The following is a 23,310-nucleotide window of genomic DNA, read 5'->3' as shown; positions in this document are numbered from 1 at the left end:
CTCATGTATAAGTAAGTTCACCCCAAGGTCTGGCCAGAAGATCCTAATACAGAGCACCAAAGGGAGGGGGAGGAAGTTGGCTTTATAATTTAAAAATCATTGTCTGAGAGATACATCTCAGAGGAAGCATAGACAAATGGAAAAAAAGGTCATCCTGGTAGTGTTCAAATCCTGCTTCTGACACATATTGGCTCTGTAACCCTTGGAAAGTTGTTAGTGTTTTAGGCAACTCTTTATGACTAGAGGTTGGGGAATGTGAGCCAATATACATTGGTGGATGGAGTTTCCTTATTCAGAGTATCCTATGTCAGTGAAATCAGATGTCTAATATAAAAACAAACAAACAAACAAAACCAACTTTGCATCTATTTAAATGGAGAGATTACTGCTATGTAACATCACAATACAGATGTGAATTCCATCTCTGTTCTATACCTCTGTTTAAATGCTGAGATGGGTTGTCTTGTTTCTATTTGTAATTAAACCTCTTATCCAAGTTCATCTTTCTCAGAATCCTGAAAGATGTTACAATAAGGGCATTGAAAAGTAATTTTGGAAGATATTTCTCAAGCCAGGGTGAACACTAACTTTTTAAAAAAATATATTATGGAAGTATTTATAAACATATGACAAAAATAGTTAAACAGAATCTACCAGGTTAGCCTAAAAGAAGATGTGAAAATTGATAGAGATATAAAATAAGCTTTCAAAAATTAAAACATGATACATTAATTCTGGAATTATCATCCTGTGTATTTTCCGTGAACTTCATCACTGGAACCCACAAGAGACATTCTTTGTAATTCTTAGACAGATGTTACAAAACAGACTACTGGGACAATAATATGAGCCAGAATTCTTCCAGTATATAAATTACTTCCTGTAAACAGGAAGTCAAACAAAGTCAATCACTTTGGGGAGCTATATCAACTCTATCTGCCATCTATCTATTTATTGATTGCTTCAGAGCAGTAAATGCAAGCTGGAAAAAAATATTCTTTTTACCTTTAAATGTTATATGGAAGGAATATAAGGTGAAAGCTCTTTATAAAGTCCCTTTCTACCTTACCTAACTCACTTGTTCAAAATTGAAAATCGAGGATTCCAAGGTTTGGAGAAAGTATACTTCTTGGTTTCTCTTATGGAGATAGCAATATCTATGAAATGTTTAGCAATATCTATAAGCAATGCCCTGAAAGCCAATTTGCTTAAATTGTGACTTCAATAAAAGGAATAGCATGTGATAAATTCTCCATGTCTTTCAGATTAAAGGATCTTGGTCAAATAAAAGAGGTAAAGAAAATTATAATCCCTACAGCTATGGAAACATCATTACAAATTGTTGTGCTGCCCTCTGTGGGCCTATCTCTCCAAGGTAAGCTTTGCAAAAAGTCATGTCCTCTGAAAGGGATGATTTCATTATAGATTTCAGGCTTTATGTGTAAATAAATTAAATCCTTGAGCTGTAGCTGTACAGGGCAAAGTGAAATAGTGATTTGATCATCTGGAGACTTTGATCTAAGTAGACAACCAAAGGCAGATTTTTTTTTAAAGACATAAATTACCCAGGTCATCTGTCTGTTCCAGTTAAATTCACTAGATGATTGTGAGATTCCTACTTTGTTTTTTTCTGATGTAGATAAAATTCTTATGAAATGGCTTTAGAAAATGGAATGGGGCTTTTTTTTGTTTGCTTGTTTGTTTTGAAGAATCAGTTCAAACATAAAAACTAAGCCCCTTAGCCCTAGTAAGGCCCCACGATGTAATTAATCATGAAGTCAACAAGTATTGATTTCCTCCCATGTGCCTAGCACTGTGCTTATGTTAAGAAGTTGCCCCAGGGCAGAAGAAACTTAGCATCTGGTTGAAGAGATAAGATTAATCTACATTAAATTATTGGAAAACCACAAGAGACAGCAAACAATCCAGTACAATATGGTACAGAATGCAAATGCTGATAGATATCAGAGAAAAGAGAGATCTGTATGACCTAGAATATTAGGGAATGAAGTCAATGGTACAGGTTTAAGACACTAGGGAACCACTGTGTTCCCCAGCTGATTTTTAATCCTAGCACTGGTTTTCATGGACTACTTCCATTAGGTTCACCATAACCTCCAACATCAACATTCATCTATTGATGGCCTATGTATGTGGTGGGGTAGGATGGGACACTAGACTGACAAATCCCATAAACTTGGGTCTTTAGATAAGGTTTCTAAAAGTATCAGCACACAGGCACATCTTCCATTTTCCCCTCTGAATATGATAAAAATGCAAGTTACATCAAAAGACATTGGGAAAATATCTGCTTTCCTCTGAGTTAGGCCAGCCCTATGTCTGTTACGCTTCTCAGTCAACAAGCTCCATGATCAATTGGTGTGAGTTCATGGAGTGTCAACCAACTATTATTAAGGTAGAAAACATTGTTGGGTAAAGAGGTATTTTATACAACAGAAGGAATTAACGATGCATTCATATGACAGATATTTTTTGAGTTATACACTATTTTGAATCATCTGGACTATTTCATTGATATGCATAATTGAAAGTTGACTCTATTGTAATTTCTTCTGAAACAAGAATATTAACAATAGTTTCAATCCATGTATAGCTTGGAGTCCTGATTTTAAGCTAAAGGGTACCTAGAGGAGGGCAAAGGTTGAAGAGTGAAGGGTCTCAGGTTCATATCACATCAGGACTGGTTGAAGGAACTGGGAATATTTAGCCTAGATTAGAGATGACCCTAGGGGAACATGATAACCATCTTCATGTTTTCGCAGGGATGTCACATGGAAAAGGAATTAGAATTGTTATGCTTGGCCCCAGAAGGTCAGTCAGAACCATGAGCAATATGCAGAAGTTGAAAATTTTAGGTTTGAAGAAAAGGGAAAACTTCCTAATAATTGGAGCTATTCCAGAGTAGAATAGGCTTCCTTGGAGGTCGTGAGCTCCCTGTCTCTAGAGGTCCTCAAGCAAAGACTAGAGGACCAGTTGTTGGATGTGTGGGAAAGGAAATTCTTTGTCAAATACAAATTGGACCAAATGGCCATGAGAGCTCTTCCAGTTCTTGTTTGTTTAGGGGGTTTTATATTTTGTATTTTATGTTTTTATATTGTTATTATTATCCTGAATTTAAAAAAAAAAAGTAAATCTCTTCCAGTTCTATCGTATTAGACTGTTATATTAAACAATCTAAATATAACCAGGTAATATTTTTCAGATGACATACTTATAGATAATCAGAGGGCTATGAAGAATTGAGGATGAAAGAAAGTAGCTTAGAGTTTTAGTGGACAAGACCCCAAAGGTCTAGATAACTAACTGTCTGTACTCCTTAGAAGGGTTAGTTCTGAGCATCAGTTGGGAATTACTGATTAGGCAAGAATAATGCACAGGAATATGTTGGGAAATCTTCACTATTTTATGACTTGGGTTTTCTCTCATATTTGTAATAGGAAAAAAAACTCAACAGGTATCATCTATCACATCTCCAAAATTTTTTTTCCTTTTAAAGGAGAACTGGGATTGTCTTTAGGGAAAGTATTTATAAAATTTCTCCTTTTATAAAAATCTTTTTTTCCCCTTATTCCTAGCTCAATACTTGTAGTCAATCATGTTGCTTACTTTACAGATCTAATTTTGTAATAACAAAAATTAATTCTTCTATAAGTGGGTTCAGTTTAAGCCTTTGGCTGGTTTTGGCTCTGTGTGTGTGTGTGTGTGTGTGTGTGTGTGTGTGTGTGTTTTAAACTTGGTTATTAAGAATAGGATTGATTTCAAGTGTGTCTATTCTATTTTCTCAGCTGTTTAAAACATGAGAAGGAGGTTGTCTTGGAGAAAATAGAAGAGGAAAGAGTATTCTTTTCAAATTTTTCTTAGAACCAAATCCCTCCATCCATTTTAAAGAGAGAGAGGCAAAGGCTTTTATCATCAGTCTTTTCCAAAGTGTTATTGTTTTGTCATAAGGAGCAAGAACTTGTCTGGAATAAAGTCCATGAAATTGCCAAATTGATTTATGGGTGGACTTTCAGACACTCAAGAAGTCAATAACAATACCCAGAGAATGTGGTCAGACTTAGGTGGTGGTAGGGAGTAGGATGACTTTGTTTTTAAATAAAAGCAAAACAGCCCAGAGATTTTTGCCTTTAATATTATCATAGAATCCTGAAAACTTCCCTATGTTCTTACCAGAGTTCACCCCTTTCCAAAGACTCTGAACTAATCCCAGGGGGGAAGTCTACCTTATTCCAACACAGGAAGCGTGAGCCATGACTGGATGCTGAGATTTTCCACTGGTTATACTTGCCTTTTTAGATGTATGTGGACAGAATCAGAATGTGCTATCAATAACATGAAGTCATTAAACTGGTTCATCTGTTGTAAACAGAAGCTGAGAATTTCTACTGTGAATATTTTCATCAGGTTTTTCTCTACTTCCTGATGGACTGAAAATAACCACCAATGAGAGAGAGCCATAGGACTAGAAAGTATCATTAGAGGCCATGTCATTAAAGCTTTCCCTATCCCACTCTCCTCTTCCCTACCCCACCGCCATGAATGCTAGTTCTATCCCTAACAGTCAGGGGAAACAACATGTCTTGGTGAACCATTCCAGTATCCAACAGCCTTGACTCCAAGAAGAGTCTTTACATCAAACCTAAACTTCCTTCACATTGAATTAATTCTACTCTTACTCTTCTCAGAGTAGAGATGGAAAATGGTGAGTTTCCAATGTCATTACACCAATCCGGCATGTATTTGAAGCTCTGAATCTGCTATAGTTAAGCTTTTAAATTTAACAAATTCAGCCAGTTAGTTACCAAATGCTTACTCTTCCATGGCACTATGAAAAATGTTAAGAGATAGAGATAAGAATAAAATACAGTCCCTGCCCTCAAGAAGCTTCCTTTCTCCAGTTTAGGTTATACAATTCCAACTGCTTTTTCAATCATTTATTAAGTCCCTGCTGTGTCAGGCACTGTGCTAAGCTGTGGGTGTACAAAGGATAAAAGACAGCCTGTGCTTTCAAGGCGCTCTAGCCATCCTTTGTAGCGCTGTCAGGTACACAGAGAGTTTCTTTAGGTTTTAGATGTTCAAACAGGTTATAATCAGTCAGTCGGTAGGGTGGCATTTATTAAATGTTTACTGTGGCCAGGCACTGTGCCAAGTGCTGAGTCATGATCTCCTCTAATGATTTAGCCAGCACTAAGCGTAGCGAAGCAATTAATTGTAGCTTTTTTATATGCCAGTTTGTAATATAGGTTGCCCCTGGAATATAAATGATGCCCCTAAAACAAAATATTTTTGAAAATGAGGGGGGGAAATGTGTGTGTGTACACAGTGAACAATAATTATTGCCCATTACCACTCCATCTTGGAGCCAGAGAATACTCAGACCCTAGAATGTCATGGGGCTTTTGCCATCTAAAGAGGAAGCTAACACAGCTGGGCTACTTTCACTTGTTCACTGCCCTATCAGCTGACCATCTTTGACACTTTTCACATAGTCCGGACAGGAGGGAAGAGTACTCCTCCAATGAAGCATTACAAATCCCCTTTCTTGAGTTATCACCCCTACACACACACGAAATCTCTCTCCCTCTCTCTCTCTCTCTCTCTCTGTCTCTCTCTCTCTCTCTCTGTCTCTCGCCATCAAATACTTTGGTAGCTTAAAAATGCAAATCAGAACGAGGTCTAGTGCAGAGCTAAATTTAGGCTACAATGAATGAGGGTTACCTGTCTATCCTCCTACTTTTTAAAAAAATTTTCCTTCACCTTTCTCCTTACTGACCCACAATGCCCTTATTTGATCCTCTAGTTATCTCATAACCTCTCAATGAGGTATTTGTGCAGACCTACAGAACAAATAGAAGTCTTTGTTTATTTGTTTGTGTGACAATTCTTCAAACACCTGAAAATGGCTATCCTGCCACTCTTAACTTTCTTCTTCAGGCAACAGTTCCTTCAAGTATTCTTCAAATAGCACCTTCAGTCCCCTTACTGTCCTGGTTCCCCTCCTAAGAATTCAAGAATCTCTCCTTGGCACCTTTAGATCAAAACCTTGGCATGATAAGCAGTTAAAAGCCCTTCCCTACCCCAGTATTTTTTTTAAGAGATCTGAAATTATAGGTGCAGGGTACCTTCTTCATTTGAAAACAAATCTTAAAGTCCCATAATTCCATTCTTCATTAACATCCGAATATGTATGTGGCAGCTTTTTCAGTTGTTTCAAAAGTGATTTTCTAGAGAGTAAATGTATGATTATGTTGGAATGAAGTGGAAAAATACCACTTGGTATGAAGTATTGGGAAAAACGCTGAGCTAGTCAAGAAGTATTTATTAAGCATTTACTATGCACCAGGCACTGGGCATACAAATACAAGCAGAAAGACAGTACCTGCCCTCAAGGAGCTTACATTCTAATGATGGAAGACAACACATGAAAGGCTGGAAAGTAATGGGGGTGGGGAAAAAGAGGACAGAAGGTACTCAAGTAGGGACATGGCAGAGAAAGTCTGATGAGTCAAGGATGAGCCTGGAAAGGAAGGTAGCCTACCTGAGGTAGGAACCTTGGGCTCAGATTCTGGTTCTAGTACTTGCCAGCTCTGTGACCACAAGCAAATTGAATAGCCTCTCTGAGCCTCCATTTCATCATCTGCAAAATGGAGATATTCACAGGATCACAGATTTAGCCTTAGAAGGGATTTTAAAGGTCATCTAGTTAAATATCTTAATTTTGCAGATGAAGAAACTGAAGCCCAAAGGCAAAGTGACTTGCCCAAGGTCACATAGATAGTAAATAGTAGAGTCTGGATCTACCCAGGTCCTCTTTCTCCATACTCACCATTCCTTTGTACCAAACCACACTGCCCCATACACCCCACAGGATTTTTGTGTAACTTAAAGCACTATATTAAGGTGAGTCTATATTAATATTAGAACAGTGCCCGACACGTAGTAATAGTAAGAGACCAAAGTCTCCACCAACAGGCCTTTCCACGCTATTTGTATGAAGTTGTCCTGTGAACTTTTATACTTGAAAGTTTCATTATTTCAACCATACATATGTTACTCTTCCTGACTTTGATTAAAACTCCTTCATATTTAATAGCTATGTATACAAAATAAATCCTGATCTGGTAGCCAATGTTCTGGGAACGAGTCTTTTGGAAATCAGATCTCACACACACACACACACACACACACACACACACACACACACACACACCCTGAGCAGACAACCATGCTGTAATCCAGAAAGTCTTTAGAGAGAAGTAAAATCAGAAACATCTCTGAACATCTTTCGTGTTTTCAATTCATTCTCCCTACCTTTTCTCTCTTCTCTCGTTCAGTCTAATTGATAGAAGAGGATTTATACAGCCGGACACACCACAGCCAGCAGCACCGACAAATGGAATCACCATGTATGGGGCCACACAGTCTCAGAGCAACATGGTAGGGGCCAGCATATAGCAGTGTTCACCTGATTCCTATGAATGTTTCTTGCTTTTTGCTTTGATATGAGCTAATCAAATAATACACTAACTGGGTTTACCTGCTTCTCCCTGGAAGGAAGAACAATGCCTGAATCGTCATACCTCAAAGGAGTGTTATCAAGAGAAGGCAAGGTTTTTAACGTAAGGTTACTGGTGGTTGCAAATGCCATGGTAGGGGAGGTGGGATTCTCGTTACAAATTATATGAGGCAGATGTGACATTGATTCTATGATTTGTGGCCCCATGCTATGAAGAATTGACCCCTGCCGTATATTGAACCATACTTATTTAAGTGCCATTGGTGAAGTGGATGAGGTACTATAAGATCTGAGTTCAATTCCTAACTTGGACACTCTCTAACTGAATGACTATGTGCAAGTCACTTAACTTCTGTGACTCAGTTTCCACATCTGTAAAAAAGAATGTCTATATTACCTACCTCACAGGGTTGTTGTGAGGACCAAATGAGAGAATGTGTATAAAGTGCTTAAAATGGTATAAAAATGTCTGTTATTATTGATATAAATTAAAAACAAGATAGGCAAAGTTCATCTAAGGCAAAGTTGTGAAATAGATCAAGTTCATCTTTGGCAACTGTAGCCTCACTTTTCAGTCCCCTTTCCTCTACTTCAGTTACCCCATATTTTAGGTTTCTAGCCCCACATACTCTCTCTGGTATCTCAGACCTTTGAGCTAATATTCTGTTATCAGTCATTTAGACCTTTATGTGGATGAGTTTGTCATTGTGTGGCCTTTTTCTGAGATCAATGGCATCTTCATGGCTCCCAGTTATACGTTCCCTTCTCGTCCTTGTTAGGGTAGTATAGCCCTTCTTAGAACGATGTTCCCACTCAAGGAGTTAAGACCTGAATGACAATTTCCCAGAGCACTTGATTTCTCTTAATAACTACAAGGTAAGGTCACAGTCTCAAGAATATATCTGGGTGCTCAGAGTTAGAGATAGGGACTGGAGCTATCATTTCATTGGTATAGAGAACTTCCAGGTGAGGGGACCTCTGTCTACCAGTGCAGGTCAGCACCTTCTTTACAGCTTAATGTTTCGCCTAGAGCAGAGGAATTAAGTGACTTACCCAGGGTGATATCAGTCAGTATTAATGAGAAAACTGAGGCCCAGGAGGTCACTTGCCAGAGTCACCCAGCTAATAATAATATTAATAATTGACATTTATGCAGGACATTCAGATTCGTGAAGCGTTGTCCTTTTAGAATCCCTGTGAGTCTTATAATCTCCACTTTCCAAATGAGCAAACAGCAGCTCAGGGAGAACAGGTGATTTGCCCATGGTCACACAGATGTGTACCACCTAGGTTTCCAGCTCGGGTCTCCGAATGCCAAGTCTAGCACTCTTTTCAACATTACCAACACTAGAGCTCAGTTCTCTTGCAAGATTCTTTCCATTCATAGCATCATAGACCAAGAACCGGAAGGAACCTTGGAAGCCATCCAGAATATTGAACAGATGTGGATTACAGTAGTCATACATCCATATATATCCACAGTATATCCATGTTTTTTTTTTTTGGCGAGGCAATCAGGGTTAAGTGACTTGCCCAGGGTTACACAGCTAGTAAGTGTCATGTGTCTGAGGTCAGATTTGGACTCAGGTCCTCCTGACTCCAAGGCGGGAGCTTTATCCACTGTGCTACCTAGCTGCCCCCCCCCCACGGTATATCCACATAACAGATGTGGATAACTGTAGTCTAGGCACTAGGGCAGGTGTAGGGAACCTGCAGCCTCGAGGCCAGGTGTAGCCTTCTAGGTCCTTGGGTGCTACCTTTTGACTGAGTCCAAGTTTTACAGAACAAATCTTTTTATCAAGGGGATTTGTACTGTGAAGTTTGGATTCAGTCAGCTTGAGGACCTAGAAGGCCACAGCTTCCCTACCCCTGGACTAGGGAGATTAAGTGTCTTGCCTGAGGTCATATGGGTACAGTTTCAGAGATGGGATTTGAACCCAGGTCCCTTCTCTCCAAAGCACTTTACACACTGTGTGGCCACAGGAGAGTCACTTATACTCTCTAGACCTCAGTTCCTTAATCGGTATAATGAGGAGTGTGGTCTTAATGACCTCAAAGGTTACTTCTGACTTTAAATCTATGATCCTATGACCCTAAGACCTCCATATCATGATGAGGCAAACATTTATTAAGTGCCTACTCTATATCAGGTACTGTGCTAAATATTAGGGATACAAATAGAGGCAAAAGACAGCTCCTGTCTCAAGGAGCTTACAATCTAATGGGGGAGGCAACAAGCAAATATATGCAAAGCAAGCTGTTTACAGGATAACCACGAAATAATAACAGAGGGAAGGCACTGAAAGTAAGAGGAGTTGGAAAAGGCCTCCTGTAAAAGCTAGGATTTTAGTTTAGACACAAAAGAAGCCAAGGAAGTCAGCAAATGGAGTTGAAGAAGGACAGGGTTCCAGGCATCGGGGAACAGCTAGAGAAAATGCCCAGACCTGAGAGATGGATGTCTTGTTTGTGGAACAGCCAGGAACCAAAGTGGGACTTCAGTGTAGGGATTCTGTGAAGCATTTATTTAATATCAGGGATGCTAGTTAATGACAATAATTGCTCAGGTATGAGTTTGCCTATATTCAATGTGGTTCAAACATTTTTTGAGCTCCTACTGTATTCAAGGAAATACTTATCTGTTCCAATGGTTCCTGCATAATAGATGTTCTAAGCATCTCTGAATACACACATAGCCACATGCTCAGGGCCACCATCTTTCAATAAGAGAAAGTAAATATTGTACTCTTCATTCTGCAAGTGCCGACTCAACCCAGACATTGTTTCCACTTTAATTTGAGCTAAATGAAAACAGTTCTATTTTTTCCTATGATGTACCAAAAAAAAAAACCCACAAACAAACAAAATCCTTTCTTGAGAAATACCTGCTTTCTAGGCCATCATTTCAAGTGAAACTGTTTCATTTGTTGTTTTCCTGAAGCTGGCATAGTACCTGGTCCACAGGGATATGGACAGACTTAAAAAGGCCAAGGCCTCCCACTGCATCCAGGGCCATGCCCAGTCATCCTGAGCTATATCTGGCCATTGGACCCAGATGGCTCTGGAGGAGAAAGTGAGGCTGGTGACTTTGCACAGCCCTCCCTCACTTAAATCCAATTCACTTGCATGTCATGGCATCACCTCCTTGATGTCGTGGTCCTCTTTGAGAACGAAGGACAAATAACAACATAGGCAACTCCAAGGTGAGGGAACTCATCTCATCCAATGGGGATGGGCAATTTCTGTAAAACTTACAGTCTTAGACTAGAGTGGCCCAAGGTCACACAAGCAGCATGTGTCAAAGGTAGAACTTAAAACCCCGTCTTCCTAGCTCCTGGTCTCCTATACCACACTGCCAGGTACATAGGAGATATGTAATAAATGTTTATTGTTTAATTGCTTAATTTATCTTCTTTTTTTTTTTAAGGAAATGTTAGCCTCAGGGTTACTTTCCCATGGAGATCAAGAAAAGGGAGAAGAAGTATGGTCTAGAGAAAACTGAGAAGGTGTAGTCATTTACAAAGTGGAAGGAAAGACAGAGATAGGGCCAAGGGCCAGCTGAGGGAGAAAAAAACAACTGATGGTAGAGCCTAAAGCAAAAGGAAATTGCTATTAAATTTTTTTTAAAAAGTAGTTCCAATCCATCCAGATGTCAGAAAGTCTTCAACTAGAAACTGTGGAAACTTCTGCCCAAGGCGATTTCTAGTATTATCCCCCAAGCTCCCCATTGTTTTTGTTTCTTATTATATTTTGGGTAATGTTAGTACTAAGTGCAAGTTATGTACCTAACAATTTCCAGGAACTGTCAAAACCTGGAGAAATGAGCTAAAATGTTTCAAGAGTGCCAACTGAACTTAGTCTTTGGGGGGGCAAAATTGCACATTCCTTTGCTTTGATTTATTCAGCCTGGCACATAGAACAGGCATCCCAACCAGGGCCTCATCCTTCAAAGAAGTCAGCAAGTGTTCACTGAGTCCCAGCCATGTATCAAGCTCCATGCACCAAACTGAGTAATGAGGAGTTTCTTTCCATCTGTTTCAACATCAGTTGCTCAGATTAACTTCTGTTCTGTGGGTAAACATGATTTTATTAGTAATAGCAGTTGATATTTGCAGAAATTTACCTCCTTACCTTTTATTAAATGATTAGCGTGCTCAATCACCCACTGACATAGAATGGCAGTGTCATAGTCTACCAATTCTGTAAAGTATTTAATAGCAAGGATACTATTAATAAAATACATGAAGAAAGGGGAGAGGTTTCCTGCTCAGATATGGGCTGGTGTGACTTCAGGGTCCCATCTAATCCTGGGATTCTGGGAATCATTGCCCTCCCTGGTGTTACAAATGTGAATATAAAAGCAGATGAAATATAGGTAGTTAGTCCACGACCATACAATAAGTTGTTCATAGATCCAGAAATAGGAATATACTTAGTGATTAATTAGAGCATACTATATTCAGTAGGGCAACTTGTGGATTAGTGGATAGAGTATTGGGCCTGAAGTCAGGAAAACTCGTCTTCCTGAGTTCAAGTCTGGCCTCAGATACTTAATTGTTGTGTTACCCTAGGCAAGTTAGTTAACGCTGTTTGCCTCAGTTTCCTCATCTGTAAATGCAGCTGGAGAAGGAAATGGCAAGTCACATCAGTATTTTTCCAAGAAAACCCCAAATGGGGTCACAAAGAGTTGGTCGTGACTGAAAAACAACTGGACAACAACAAAATCCTCAAATGGCATAACTCTGAGGTCTTTCATTATCCTTCTTGCCCTCTGCTAGATGTTCTCCAGCCTATAATTGTCCTTCATAAAACGGGATGAGCTGAACTGAAGACAGAACTCCAGGTATGGTCTGACCAAGGAAGATTACAGTCACCTCATCCTTCCTGGAAGAGAGTGTTCTCTTGATGCAGCCCAAGATTATGTTAGTAAATGGTTTTTTTGGTTGTCACATCAGCAGCATGCTGCTGATTCATTGACCTTCAGTCCCCTGAAACCCCTAAATTTTTCAGACGAACTGCTATCTAATCCTACCTTACCAATTTTTCAAAGTCAATGTAAGACTTTGCGTTTATTCCAATCAAGCTTCATCTTCTTAGAGTCAGCCCAAAGGTCTAACTTGTCAAGCATCTTTTGGAGCCCAACTCTGACACCCGGCATGTAAGTTGTACCCACTCACCCCCCCAACCTTTGTGTCATCCACAGAATCAATAACCCTGCCTGCCGCGCCCTTAACCAAGCATCTGATAAAAATATTAAATGCCCAGATCCCCATGCCGCTCTGCTAGAGACCACCTTCCAAGTTGCTGTCCATGCTGTTCAGTTGTTTCAGTCATGTCCAACTCTTTATGGGATGTTCTTGGCAAAGATACTGGAGTGGTTTTGCCATTTCCTTCTCCAGCTCATTTTACAGATGAAAAAACTGAAGCAAACAGGGTTAAGTGACTTGCCCAGGGTCACACAGCTAGTAAGTGTCAAGTGTCTGGTCTGAGACCGGATTCGAACTCAGGTCCTCCTGACTCCAGGGCCACCTAGCTGCCCCTGGAGAAAGTTTTAGAGATTTATTTCAAAATCTTTGTGATACGGATGGGTTTGGTAGCTATCATACCCTGTCTCTCTTTCATTCAACAAAAGCAGTCTGATTGCCTTATCTTTGTTTTTGGAAAGATTCAAGCTATTTCACTGCATAATGCCTGAAGATTACATTTGGGATCAGGATTTATCTAATTGTTATGAGTTATTTTATCCAAAGCAAATCTCATTTTTTAGTCTAGTTGAATGCTGAGAGGGATAATATATGAAGAAGGCTAAGAGAAAGAAAAGTTCAGCAAAAGCTTCCATTTTTAAATGGCCTTAAACACTGTGTAAACAGCTCTTCACTTTCCCTTGACAAGTCTTCAGGGGGTGATGCTGGAATGCAATGGTTGCAGCAGTCTCCCAGGAAGAAGGAATTCTCTGGGTCACAGCAGAATCATTTAATTAGGGTCCTTGCCTTGGCAGAAATTTAACCAACAGACCAAAGATTCCCCACCTTTGGTTTAAACTTTGCTAAGTTCCCTTTGGTGAGGTTATGCTTCACTTTTACCCAGAGGGTTCTGGATGGTTTTAGACTAGTTTCTCTTCCTCTCTCCCATTGTAATTTCTCTGGTCACCAATTAGGGATTTGGCTGGCTCCTGAGGATTCTCACAAATGCACATAGATGTAAACTCTAGGAGAAGATTGGGGGTATCTAAGAACTCTGGCTTTTCTGCCTACTTCATCTCCTCCAGTTTGGCTAAAGGAGAAAGAGTCAAGGTCATGAATAAATCTGCAAAGATTTATTGAATGCAAAGTACTACGTTGTGAAGTAGTAACCATAACACATTTATATAGCACTTGAGCGTTTACAAAAGCATGTTCCTTACCACAATCCTATGAGATAGGTCATTGTAGGCATTATTATCTTCATTTTATTAATAAAGAAGTGAAAGCTTTAAAACAGTTAAATAATTTGTCCAATATCACATAGACAATAAGTGGCAGGTGTATGAGGCAGCTAGGTAGTGCAATGGATAGAGCACCAGAGCTGGAGTCAGGAAGACACATCTTTCTGAGTTCAAATTTGGCTCAGACATTTGCTAGCTGTCTACCTCAGTCCTGGGCAAGTCACTTAACCCTGTTTGCCTCAGTTTCCTCATCTGTAAAATGAGCTAGAGAAGGAAATGGCACACCACTCCAGTATCTTTACCAAGAAAACCCCAAATGGGGTCATGAACAGTTGGACACAAGTAAAAAACAACTTAACTGATAGAAAGTGAGTCTGTTCAGTGTTCTTTCCACCATTCTACACTGCCTCTAGATGCTATACTTATGGCAAGGGCTGATTCAAGGCCTGAGGCTAGCCCCACCACATTCTTACTTCCCTTAGCTCCCCTACTACCAAGTGACCCCTGCCAGTAGGAATGTGCTGACTGTGGGAGCCACCTATATGAAGAACTCTTGCCCTCTCTCAAACCTTCACATGGGCTAGCAGGCTTTTTTTCTTCTACCAGGTGGTAGAAATCTGTTTTCCCTTTATTGGAGAGAACTAGCTAGGCTTGCTGTGGGGTGGTCAATGTGATTCTTCACTCTGTCACTGGCTTGAAAGTTCTAACTAGGAGCATTTAGGTTATGCATAACTTTTAGTCATTTTAAAAATCTCTACTTCCTTCTCTCCCCCATAGAGGGATGGAGTCTCTAGTATAAGGTTCTTTTTAAAGAATAGATATGTTAGCATAGAGTCAGGGCTGGCCCTGAGCATAATTATGAAGGACTTACATTTTGTCTCCTTCACCACTTTTCCCTGGAAAGGGATCGTGCATTCAAACTCCTTTCAGTGTGACCTGTGATGCTTACTGCTATGAACTTGGGCAAGTCACTCTCTGGGCATCAGTTTCCTCATCTCTAAAATGAGGAGATGGAACTAGATACCCTGTGAGGTTTTGGTTAGGTTTATTGTTGTTGGGATTTTTTTAAACTATTTTTTGTTGTTGTTCAGTACTTTCAGTCATGCCTGACTCTTCGTGACCACACTGCAGGTTTTCTTGGCAAAGACACTAGAGTTGTTTTCCATTTCCTTCTCCAGCTCATTTCACAGACTAGGAAACTGAGGCAAATAGATTAAGTGACTTCCCTCGGTTAGGGTAGCTAGCAAGTGTCTGAGGCCAGATTTGAACTCAGGAAGATTAGTCTTCCTGACTCCAGGCTCGTTATTCTTGTCTACTGCACTACCCACCTCAAGATCTATGATCAAATAAGATAGCCAATGTAAAATACTTTGTAAAACTTAAAACACTACATAAATGCTATTTATTATTATTGTGTTGATCCTACAAGCACCTTCATGCTCTCACCCCTCATCCATTCTCTGTAAATTGAGGGGGATATATTTGATGTTCTCTAGTGTCCCTTCCAACTGTCAGTCTCTGATCCTCTTCCCCTCCCCCTCAAATCTGTCCAAATCAGCTCTTAGGATCCTGTCACTTATACCTTTTGGAAACAGAAGTTTCCACAATGAGTCATTTTTAGGAGTGTTGTCCTATCTAGGGACTCAATTGCAAGAGAAAACTATCTTAACTCACTCAACCTGAACACTGATGGTCTTTATTTATTTTGCATCCTGCCTTAGCTGAAAGAGAAGAGGCTGTACAGACATTAGCCTCTCTAAACTCTAACGATGGAAAAAATGACATTGGCTATATCCATTTATATACTGACTTCTTCCCCTTCCTCCTCAGCCCCGCAGTGATTTACATTTTTATTTACACAATAACTATTTCTGGAGTCACACTGGTATAAAACTCTTCCACACACACCCTGCCTTAGTGAGCCTTTGTCAATGTATTTCATTTCCTGTTTTCCTCGTAAGCCTTATCCTGTCACTACCACGAAGGGAGACCTCATCTTCTGTGAATGTAATTTCAGGCATAGGCAAACAGGTGGGAGAATTATTAGGGGAGGTGGAAGAGTCTTTCTGGTGTCCCTGACCTCTCTTCCTACTAATGGGAGATGAGTTTGCATAGGCTACAGTAGGATTAGCTGGTAGATGGGATATGTCATTTCCCCTCTCTCTTAATTAAAGTTTAGACAAGACATTATCTGGATAGTTTCTTATGCTTTGGATCAGGTCAGATGTGAAGTAAAAATCTGTGATAATCCAGCTCAAGGGAATCCCCTTCCCCCCCCAAAAAAAAAATCCTTTCTCTTTCATCCTTCCTAGAACTCTCTTCCTCAACCTAAAAAACAAAATATGAACTGATTTCAGCTAGTCTGTTATGAGTAGTCAGACATTATACACATCACTGAAAAGCTTTGCCTAAGGAAACACTGGGATCAAATGGGTGGTCCCAGCAGGCCCTACATGAATTATTAGCCTAGTATAAATGTGGCATCAAAGACCAGAGACAGTACTAAGGGTAGAACCAACAAGAGAGCTCATCCTGTGCTCATGAGGTCAGTGGATGCTTAACCTACTGCTGTCCCCTTCACCAGCCATAAATGCTGCATGTAACAATGAAGCATGGATTCTCTTGATTGGAAAGGATGATCTTTGCCCTTCCGGAAAAAAATAAACCTTGGAGCCAAAGATCTTTAGCACCAACCATATGTGGCAGACTGAGTTTTACTACTAGGTATCTTTGGTCAGGATTATTTCAGTCTTCATTCGATAATACATTTGCTTTTGCATCTAGGAACTAGTATCTGAAGCCTAAAATGAAAATAAGTCATTATAAAATTACTCAAAAGGAAAACAGAAGATGAGTATAAGATGGTATCCCAGAAATTAGGACTAAAAATTTTCAAGGCTTCTGTGTCCTCATGCATTCCATTATTGCAAGGTTATCTGGGTACTGATAAGCTATAGCCAGGATGAGAAGCAAAAGTCCCTATTAAGGCCAGATTTTCCATTTGATAATATTTGACAGATATGATAATTCAGCTCTCTGAGTGCTAAAGCTTCATTTAGGCAGTGAATCAGTTGTCAAAGTGACTTAATTGAAAGAATGCCAATGCACTGGTACTATAGATGTGACTTTTTGTGCAGTAACAGAAACATTACTTGATCTGGCCAATGCCCTTACCAGACACCAGCTTTCTATTCCATTTTGAAGGTCTTGACTCATAAAGAGTTCTCAGGAATATGACTATGAGAAGGAAATGGTAATGTTTATTTCTCATTTTACTCCCCTTATTCAGTAAACTACGACTTGCCACCAATATGAGTACTTGTTTTTACTTGGGAGTTTGTAGTTTGTAAGACTGATTAAATTGTGACCATAGCCCAAAGGCTTCTGGACATACATGCCAAGATAGAAGCAGTAAGATGAAGGTTTTAATGAGAAAAGAGGGAAAGTGTTGTCATTCTCTGCTGGCAGAAATGGAAGACATTCCCAGCAAGAAAAGCAGAAGAAAAAAAAAGGAGGGAGAGTGAGAGGAGAAACAGAAAAAGCCGAAAGATAAGAGAGAAGAAAGTATAAGAGGCATCTCTGTGGGTGGGATTGCAGATGTGCATGAAGAAGGTCATCTTCAGAATACAAAGAATATCTCCCTTAGAATTCCAGAAGTTTGGAGACATGAGAAAACCGTAATCATTTTCCATCTCAATATCCCACCAATAATTCTTTTAGTGTCATTTTTTGTAATGTCTCCGCTCAAGAAATGATTTTCACAAAAAAAGACAACAGTAGGAAGATTGTGGATATCTAAGGATGGGCTCATTGCATTATATTATTGCTAATATCAGGCCAGATAAAATTATTTTCTTCCCTGTGGGAGTGGAAGGATCAATGAATTTGATTCAATGATCTAATCACATAAGTCACTTTACAGCTTTTGCTCTCTTGGGCAAGTTGCTTTGACTCTCTGGGTATTCGTTTCTTTGACTATGAAATGAAGCAGGCTGGACTAGATAACCTCTCAGATCTTTTGTAGCTCTAAATCTATGATTTAGATTACAGTTTGGGGTATTTTTCCTGTGTTCTAAATCTTTTTTTGCTCTACATCTATGATTCTGTTATCTTTTGATTCTATGACCCACATAAGAGTCAGCCAGAGATCAATATGGAAGCTATCCTGCAAGAGGAATCAATTCCTCATACACCCATTTAACATATGTCCAAAAATTGGATGTGGACATTCAAATGGCGATCGATTCTGGTTCATTTGGTCTTTGCATTCCCAGGACCTTGCATTGTTCTTTACCCACAATTGGCACTTGTTCGATTGGAAAGATACAAAACATTACAAAATATTTTCAAACTGCTTGTGGTCACTTTTGTTGATGTCCCCAAGAACTATAGTCATCTGTGATACCCCTAGAAAAATAAAATGGAAGAATCGGGAATGAGAGGGAAGGAATAACCATCAATGTGGAGGTAAACTTGATGTGCAATTTCATCAGTATAAAGACCTCCTGCATGAGACCGTTATGCACGTCATCCCCTTCTCTTCAGTTTTTGGTCTTAGGTATCTTGGGCACTAAGAGGTTACCCAGGGTCACACACCCAGCACGTGTTCCTGGCACCCAAGCCAGCCCTTTATCCATTATTCTACACTATCTCTTCTTCTTCGGTAACCAGGAGGAAATATAGATAATTGTATATGGCTCAAAAATAGCCTTTTTGTTTGTTCTCCAACTCTGCTCAAGCAGCAGTAACTAAAGTCAAGGACTCAAGTCTACATTGAAAATAAAGGAGACATTTTGTCCAGTATTGATGTGCTTGCTTCTGTGTGGCTCTCACATGGATTAAAAAAGACAAAGTATATTTCTCCCAGGTAGATGTCTGGCTTTATTTAAGTCCTGTCCCTAATAAACTGGATGAAATATATTTCTTGTAATTTTGACTGCTGCAATCCAGCCAGTGTTTGTTTCCATTTTTAATGGTGCATGTCTTTGGCAGTGGTGAGGTGGAAGATCTATGTAAGTGCCCACTGGAACTTGTTACATTTTTTAAGGCAGCAGAAAGGGGGTTTTTGAGCTTAGACTCACTCAGAACACATCAAACTACAATGTCAACACTGCTGAATCAAAAAAAGTTGTAGGAAAAGCAACCAAACACAGTCAGGCTCAGTAACTTCTTTTATCTTGAATGTCATGGGGAAAACTAAGCAGTACTAATGGGGACCATGGTTGGGAATATACAAGGAATAAAAAAGAGGGGAGAAAAAAGAAAACAAGTCAGTCAGTCAATAAACATTCATTAAGCGCCTACTATGTGCCAAGCACTGTGATAAGTGCTAAGAATACAAATACGAAAAATAGTCCCTGTCTTCAAGGAGCATACAGTCTAATGGAGAAAAACAACATACTAAAGGAAGGTGAAAAAGGGGGGTGGGAAGGAAGGTATCCAGCATAGGGGCATGATAGAAGAGTCTAGAAGAGTAAAGCCAACTGGGAAATGAAGAAATGGCGGGCTTGGATCACCTCTTTAAGTAGAGGTTCTGGGAGAAGCTCTCCACCATCCACTCTGATGGAGGGGCAGAGGGCTACTGAGAAGGTATGTAATCTAAGGCTGAAATGATGTTGAAGGAAGTGAAGAAAGAAAGGAAAAGGGGAAAAAAAGATCATAGATTTAGAACTGAAAGAGGAACCATGGTGGCCATCAAGTTTAACCCCCTTCATTTTACCAATAAAGTACCCAAGACATGGAGAAGTTAAGTAATTTACCTGTAGCCGTGTAGTTAGCATCTGAGATAGAATTTGAACCCAGATCTTCTTGCCTCTAGGTTCAGCATTTTATCCACTACACCACAATGTTTCTCTTAGATAAAGGGGGAAAAAGACATTATCATCATCATCATCATCATCATCAACATCACTAGCATTTATATAGTGGTTTAAAGTTAACTTATTTGTTCCTCATAACCCTGTGAGGTAGATGCTATTATTATCCCCATTTCAGAGATGAGGATCATCTAAGGTCAAGTGATTTGTCCAAGATCACACAGCTACCAAGTGTCTAAGGTAGGATTCCAATTCAGGTCTTCCCAAATCCGACTCCAGCACTCTATTCACTGTGCCACCTGGCTGCCATCTAGTAGTATAAGCAATAATTTCCAGGTTTTAGTGTTTTCATCTATACAATAAAGTGGTTGTTCTCTAAGGTCCAGCTCAAAATTTTATGATTCTCTACATGCTATGGATTGCCAATCCCCAGAATAGAATTTACCTGAAAATTTTGAATAGAGAGCCTTTCAATCACCAAAGGAAAGAATCTAACTTTGAGTTTCATCTTCCCTTCAAATCAGGGGACATTTCAGCAGGTACAAGATACTTTCATTAGAGAATTGATAAGTGATTTTCATTTTGGAGAATTGCTAAGTGATTCTCATATCAAGGAAGAACAACTAAATTGAGATCACAGGTTCTCACAACTGGAATCTTGAGACTGTATTTATTGGCAAGACGCCAGGAATATTGAGAGGTGGTATTTAGTCATGAAGAGTTGGAAACATTGTAGAAGTACTAGCTGTCATCAGTAATTTCAAATGGTTATTTTCAAGTAAACTTCTTAGCAAAGGACATTGTATTCAAATCCCTGGGATATTTGCCAGAAAAGGTATGTTTAATCAGGGAGCCTTCCTCTTGTTCTTCCATCCTGTCAAGATTGAACCAATCTCCTAAACTATACAGGGAGTTCTCTACCAAAAATAATAATAATATTGTCATGAAACTAGAAACTAGATTTAATGTCAACTGCTTAGCTACTGAAGAGGCTGTGTTCATTCCTCCATTAGAAAGTATAAGAATGGAGGCAGAAATTCCCTGCAAGGAAAAAGAAAACCAGGCGTTTGATTATGAGGCTCAGTGGGCTTCAAGAAATATGGCTATGGGGGCAGCTAGGTGGCACAGTGGGTAGAGCACCAGCCCTGAAGTCAGGAAGACCTGAGTTCAAATCCCAGCCTCAGACCAAACACTTGACAATTACTAGCTGTGTGACCCCCAATTGCCTCACCAAAAAGGAAAAAAAAAAGAAGAAATATAGCTATGGTACATTGATTTTAGATCAAACAGGTAAAATTAATGTCAAGTAAAGCTTGACCCTTTGACCTCACCCTGTTTCCCCTCATACCCACACACCTTCACAGTGAGGTTGAGTCCTGTGGTAGAAAGTACAGTGGACTTGGAATCAAATGATATAGTGTCATAGCTCTGATTTATTAGCTATTGAGCCAAGTAAGTCACTTAACCTTTCTGGATCTCAGATTTCCTCATCTGTAAAATGGGGATAATAATAGCACCTACCTCACAGCTAGGTAGCACAGTGAACAGAGTGCTGGGTTTGGAGTCAGGAAGACCTGAGTTCAAATTTTGCCTCAGTTAATATTTACCTAGCTCTGGGAAAGTCCCTTAGCTTCTGTTTGCCTCAGTTTCCTCATCTACAAGATGAGAATAAAACCACTCATGTCACCCACCTTACAAGGTCATTGTGAGGATCCAATAAAATCATGTATGTAGAGCCCTTTTGTAAGCCTTAAAACATGATATGAAAGTTAGCCATTAGTGTGAATTATTGTAAAGATCAAGTGATATGGTGTCTGTGAGGCCCTCTGTAAATGAGAGTTGTTTATTGTTTCTATTAGTGGACAAGAGAAAAACTCAGCTTTTCCCTAAGAGTTGATTTTTCACTGACATACATTGAAAAAGTATTTTTTTCATGTTTTGTGCTATGATAAGAATGTGCCAGGCACTGCCCTGGAAAAAGAAAGACAAAAATGAAACAATCCCTGCCCTGAGGGACTGAGTCTCTATATAGGAGACTGGGAAGAGGAAAAAGAGGACCATGCATGATATATACAAAATAAATACAGTGTAATTTGGTGTAGATGGGGTGTGAGAGCACGGGGAGATCAGGAAAGGATCTGCCGTTGGAGGTGGCCCTAGAGCTGATCCAGGGGTGGGGAACCAGCAGCCTTTTGGCCACATGTGTGTTCCCCACCCCAAGCCAGGGATTCCAAGAGGTGGAGATGAGGAAGGATTGCATTTCATACATGAAGCACGGACTGTGCAAAGGAGAAGTGTCAGGAGATGGAATGTCATTTGTAGGGAACAGCAAGTCAGCCAGTTTGTCTGAGACGTCAGAGTCCAGGCTGGGGAGTGATGCACGATCAGTCTGGTAGGATCCCATTGGAGCCAGACCATGAGGTATTTAAATGCCAGACGGAGGAGTTTGTAGTTTGTCCTAGAGACAAGAGGAAGCACCTGAAGTTTCTTGAGCAGGCGAGTCTCATGGTCAAATTACTTACTTAACCTCTGTGGCTCAGTGTCCACAAATGTAAAATGAGGGAGTTAGAAAAGATGACCTCTACCGAGGTCCCTTCCAGATTTATATCTCTGGTCCTATGTTTGGAAAAGGAAAGACTGGAGGCAAAGAAACCAGTTAAAACAAGAGGTCTAGACAAGAGGTAATGAGAGCTGGACCAAGAATTGTGGCTGTATGAGTGGAGAAATGGGGGTGACCATGAGAGGTTTTGAAAAGGTAGAATTGATGAGACTTAGTAAATGATACAGTAAGTCAGGAAGAGTGAATCTAAAACTGAGTGACTGGGAGGATGGATATGTGGTCTATGGGAAAAGGAACATAGGAAGAGGGATGAGACTAGGAGGAAAGACAAGTTCCACCTTGAATATGTTGAGCTTGAAATGTCTATGGGACATCCAGTTGGAGATCCTCTTAGTTAATTTTCCCTCTGCCTGGATAGAGCTATTTGTCAAGGTCTTACTTGGAATTTTCACTTCAAATACTTCCCTACACCCTACCCCTAAATTTGATGATTAGGGTTGATTTCATTGACCATAACAGTTACCAGTCTTAAGTCCTGGCTCTGCCATTAACTAGCTATGTGACTATGTCACTTCCATTAATCTTACTCTTAATTTCCAGTCTGTCAAATGAGGGAGTTAGACTAAATAATTTCTAAGGTCTTTTCCAGCTCTGAAATCCTATGACTTCAGAGTAAGTCACAGTTTGACTGTCTAAAGGAAAGAATGGTTCATCCTATAAAACTTTTAGATTCTTATAAGCAATTAAAAGTGAATCAGAGGGAAGGGAGAGGAAAAGGGATACTAGAAAAAATGTTGATGATATAAAATATCAATCAATATTTATAAAACATATGTATATATAGTACTTTATTTTTTCCAATCACATGTTAAGACAATTTTTAAAATTCATTTTTCAAAAATTTTGAGTTCCAAATTTTCTCCCTCCCTTCATCATATCCCTCTCCCTAAGACAGTAAGCAATTTGATATAGGTTA

The 23,310-nt window shown here is 39.6% G+C and overlaps 1 protein-coding gene across 5 annotated transcripts in view; it reads left to right on the top strand.

Moving 5' to 3' along the window:
- The window catches only part of ZDHHC14 (zDHHC palmitoyltransferase 14), a 313,260-nt gene that overhangs the window by 286,896 nt on the left and 3,054 nt on the right, over positions 1-23,310 (top strand). For all 5 annotated transcript variants that reach the window (XM_020986680.2, XM_020986675.2, XM_020986676.2 and 2 more), the window contains 2 exons: positions 1,266-1,375; positions 7,356-7,458. In XM_020986680.2, coding sequence (XP_020842339.1) covers positions 1,266-1,375; positions 7,356-7,458 — 213 coding nt within the window. The remainder of the gene's footprint in view (positions 1-1,265; positions 1,376-7,355; positions 7,459-23,310) is intronic.

Source organism: Phascolarctos cinereus, unplaced genomic scaffold (assembly GCF_003287225.1).
Source record: "Phascolarctos cinereus isolate Bilbo 61053 unplaced genomic scaffold, phaCin_HiC Scaffold_5;HRSCAF=322, whole genome shotgun sequence".
In the NCBI taxonomy this organism is placed as follows: Eukaryota; Metazoa; Chordata; class Mammalia; order Diprotodontia; family Phascolarctidae; genus Phascolarctos; species Phascolarctos cinereus.
Note: the sequence above shows the minus strand (reverse complement) of the source record. Positions and strands in the feature narration are given on the sequence as shown.